This window comes from Diaphorina citri, unplaced genomic scaffold (assembly GCF_000475195.1).
Source record: "Diaphorina citri unplaced genomic scaffold, Diaci psyllid genome assembly version 1.1 scaffold7405, whole genome shotgun sequence".
NCBI lineage: Eukaryota > Metazoa > Arthropoda > Insecta > Hemiptera > Psyllidae > Diaphorina > Diaphorina citri.
Window position 1 is genome coordinate 1 of NW_007384781.1, and position 3,569 is coordinate 3,569.

Consider the following 3,569-nt stretch of genomic DNA (forward strand, 5'->3'; position numbering starts at 1 on the left):
ACCTTTGACACGTTTGGCAACGTAGCCTACTTTTTAGATGACTCCTTGCTGCCATATTCAAATGGATAAGGTATAGACCATAAAAGGAATATTCCTACCAAATTTCAGCTTTCTAGGTGTTGTGGTTCTCGAGATAGAGCGATCAGTGTGTGAACTATGAACGAGTGAATGGATCTTGTTCTTATAATATAAGATTTGTTCTTATAATATAAGATATCAAAAATAAACCTAATAAAAAGTACCTGTTGGGGGAAAAAAATCCCATGACAGCCATCCCGAGCTAGGGTGTGCGATATTATTTAGATAAAAGGATCACATAGTCACAGGGTTAAAAAATATTGTCAGGAAATGGATCGGGTTATAAAGGTCTAACCAACCGGGCCAGACCTCGAGAAATGTACGGTTCGGCCGTAATTTAACGCCCAATCTTTGTAAAAGCTCACAAAGAGTTCGCTATGCTCAGGCCTTTAGACTTCCGCCAAAGTCGCTCGAACTTGGCACAGAGATTCGATAAATTATGTAGAACTGAAGTACCCTTGGACACTGTTTCCAGAACGTACGGTATTTCGGACCAAGGTTTCGCTATTTAGGGCTATACTGGGAAAAAGATCAAAAGGAACTGGCGCTCCTCACGACTTTACCTTAAGCCACAGGTCGCTCAAATTTCGCGGACAGCTTCCATAAATGATGATCACAGACCAAACGTTTAAGAGTTATGATGAAACATACAGACTAATGACCGGTTGTACAAAGTGAGTTTAAACTCCATTAAACTCTTGGATTTAGCAATCTGATTGGTTGAATTTTTTGAAATCAAGCAATCAGATAGCTTAATACAAGCGTTTAATCTAAACGGAGTTTAAACTCACTTCGTGGACCCGACCATAAAAGCAAAATCGTTGAACTTCGTACGTTCATCTACATACATATTTTATTTTATAGGAAGGCAATCATAGATGATAATGTACAAAGCTCGTTTTACAGTAAACGCTAACCTATTGTTCAAAATGCAATTTACAATCTCCAGGTATTTCTACGTATTTTAGAACGAAACATCCACCACTTCATTTTCAAAGCTGAAAGCTTCAAAAGATCCAAGCATTTTGTTGAATAGATAAAGCACAGTAGGTACATGGTGATTTAAATTCCGTACAAATACATTATACACTTGATTACGTAATGAAGGTGTAGGTATGTCTTTGGAGATCGTACATTGATGACATACCTTGATGCATTGTTGTTTACAAATGTCGGGACATTGACCATTAGGCCATTTTCCTACGCGCGTCCCAATATATTCTACAATGGAACTCCTGGCTTCCAAGGCTTGACAGGAATTTAGGTGTGCTTGGTTCATGGGAACCAAGTCCCTTAATGCAAGAAATAAAAACTGATATTATATGTACACATTGTTTACAAATTTCTGAAAGCTGAAGACTAATCATCAAGAGAGGTGTAGAGCAGTGAGTGTGTTGAGCCAATTTAACATGTCTAACGACCATCGCCCTGCTGTAGCTAAGAAAAGATAGGGTTTTTCCTATGGTTTCATTGAAAGCTGCAAGATGAATGAGTATAAGTAGTGCTTCATTTAGACTGCCAGCTTAGAACAAAATGTCCCATTTTATTTTCAGTTTGAGCTCTTCCACCCAGAGAGTTGCTTCGCAATCACAGATCGGATTAAGCTAAAGCAGCGATATCGGAATAATACCTCTAGGACGATGTAAACTCGATAACCGGAGTGAGGTATCTTCATTCTGAGTGATGGACTTATAACTGGACAGGGATAGTGACGGGAATAGACATAATACTCCACTGAACTTACTGCACCATTCCTGAGACTCCTGCTTTGATCTTACTTCAACTTTCATACCGAGGACGAGAGAGGAAGAAATTGGATGGAAATTTAAATAGTTTATTGCCAGCCTAGTGAGCTTGGAGGGTAGCGCGTCTGCCTTGTAAGCGCTAGGTCGCGGATTCGATTACCACCCGGGGCGGATTTTATCCTGAACGGGTAAGGTTCGCTCTCGGAACGGCTGGCTTTCTCCTATGCTGTGTTCCTTCTCTCTTCGCTGTCGGGACGATAAGACCTTAGCAGTTGAAGTTCCCTCTATCAAACCTCTTAATAAAAAAAAGTTAGGTGAGTAGGCACTAACCCACATGGAACTTACCAGTCAAATAAGAAGACATCGATGTGAGTCCCGCGTCAGTAAATTCAGTCAGGAATTTATCCCGCTGCTGGCGATTGTTCAAGTTGTACGGTTTCCATCTATCTTCTGCACATCGTAGCTTAATAGTATCTGATAGCTTATCACGTGTCTCCTTCAGGGTTTTAGTGAGAGGACTACGTAGTGCTCCGTCTAGTAGGTAGCGTAGATCTAAGCCTAGACTGGTGAGCTGATCACACAGGCACATACAAAACGAGAGAATAAAAAAAAATATTCCATATTGCCAGCCTAGTGAGCTTGGAGGGTAGCGCGTCTGCCTTGTAAGCGTTAGGTCGTGGGTTCGATTACCACCCGGGGCGGATTTTATCCTGAACGGGTAAGGTTCGCTCTCGAAACGGCTGGCTTTCTCCTACGCTGTGTTCCTTCTCTCTTCGCTGTCGGGACGATAAGACTTTAGCAGTTGAAGTTCCCTCTATCAAACCTCTTAATAATAAAAAAAAGTTAGGTGAGTAGGCACTAACCCACATGGTACTTACCAGTCAAATAAGAAGACATCGATGTGAGTCCCGCGTCAGTAAATTCAGCCAGGAATTTATCCCGCTGCTGGCGATTGTTCAAGTTATATGGTTTCCATCTATCTTCTGCACATCGTAGCTTAATAGTATCTGATAGCTTATCACGTGTCTCCTTCAGGGTTTTAGTGAGAGGACTACGTAGTGCTCCGTCTAGTAGGTAGCGTAGATCTAAGCCTAGACTGGTGAGCTGATCACACTTGGCACTCACAGCAGCTATGCAGGGACTCAGGGTGGATAGACTGGATAAAAAAAGTTAGGTGAGTAGGCACTTACTAATCCGCAGGGAACTTACCAGTCAAATAAGAAGACATCGATGTGAGTCCCGCGTCAGTAAATTCAGCCAGAAATTTATCCCGCTGCTGGCGATTGTTCAAGTTATAAGGTTTCCATCTATCTTCTGCACATCGTAGCTTAATAGTATCTGCTAATTTATCACGTGTCTCCTTCAGGGTTTTAGTGAGAGGAGTACGTAGTGCTCCGTCTAGCAAGTAGCGTAGATCTAAGCCTAGACTGGTGAGCTGATCACACTTGGCACTCACAGCAGCTATGCAGGGACTGAGGGTGGATAGACTGGATTGAGTGACAAACAGCTGAGGAGAGAAGGCAAGAGTGGGTCTTAATTTCAATATAAATCAATAGTGGGACCTGTTTGAAGCACAAATCACGGATCAAAATAAATTTCGGTGCTTTCTTTATTGACGAAAGACCTTGGAAAAATGAAAAAATTGAATAAGTCATAACTCCGGCCCTGGTTGTTGGATCGAGTTCAAACTTGTACCGAAGTACTACGTTTTTTAAGATCTTTAATATGATGTATCACAAGTTGCGA

At 41.7% G+C, this 3,569-nt stretch overlaps 1 protein-coding gene across 1 annotated transcript; it reads right to left on the reverse strand.

The window, feature by feature from the left end:
• Positions 1-1,342: 1,342 nt before the first annotated feature.
• On the reverse strand, positions 1,343-3,330 carry LOC113472705 (the record flags this gene model as incomplete). Its single annotated transcript, XM_026832493.1, has 3 exons — positions 1,343-1,861; positions 2,702-2,970; positions 3,302-3,330. Coding segments are annotated over 3 exons (477 nt in total), but the record flags the coding sequence as incomplete, so codon positions are not given.
• Positions 3,331-3,569: the final 239 nt, after the last annotated feature.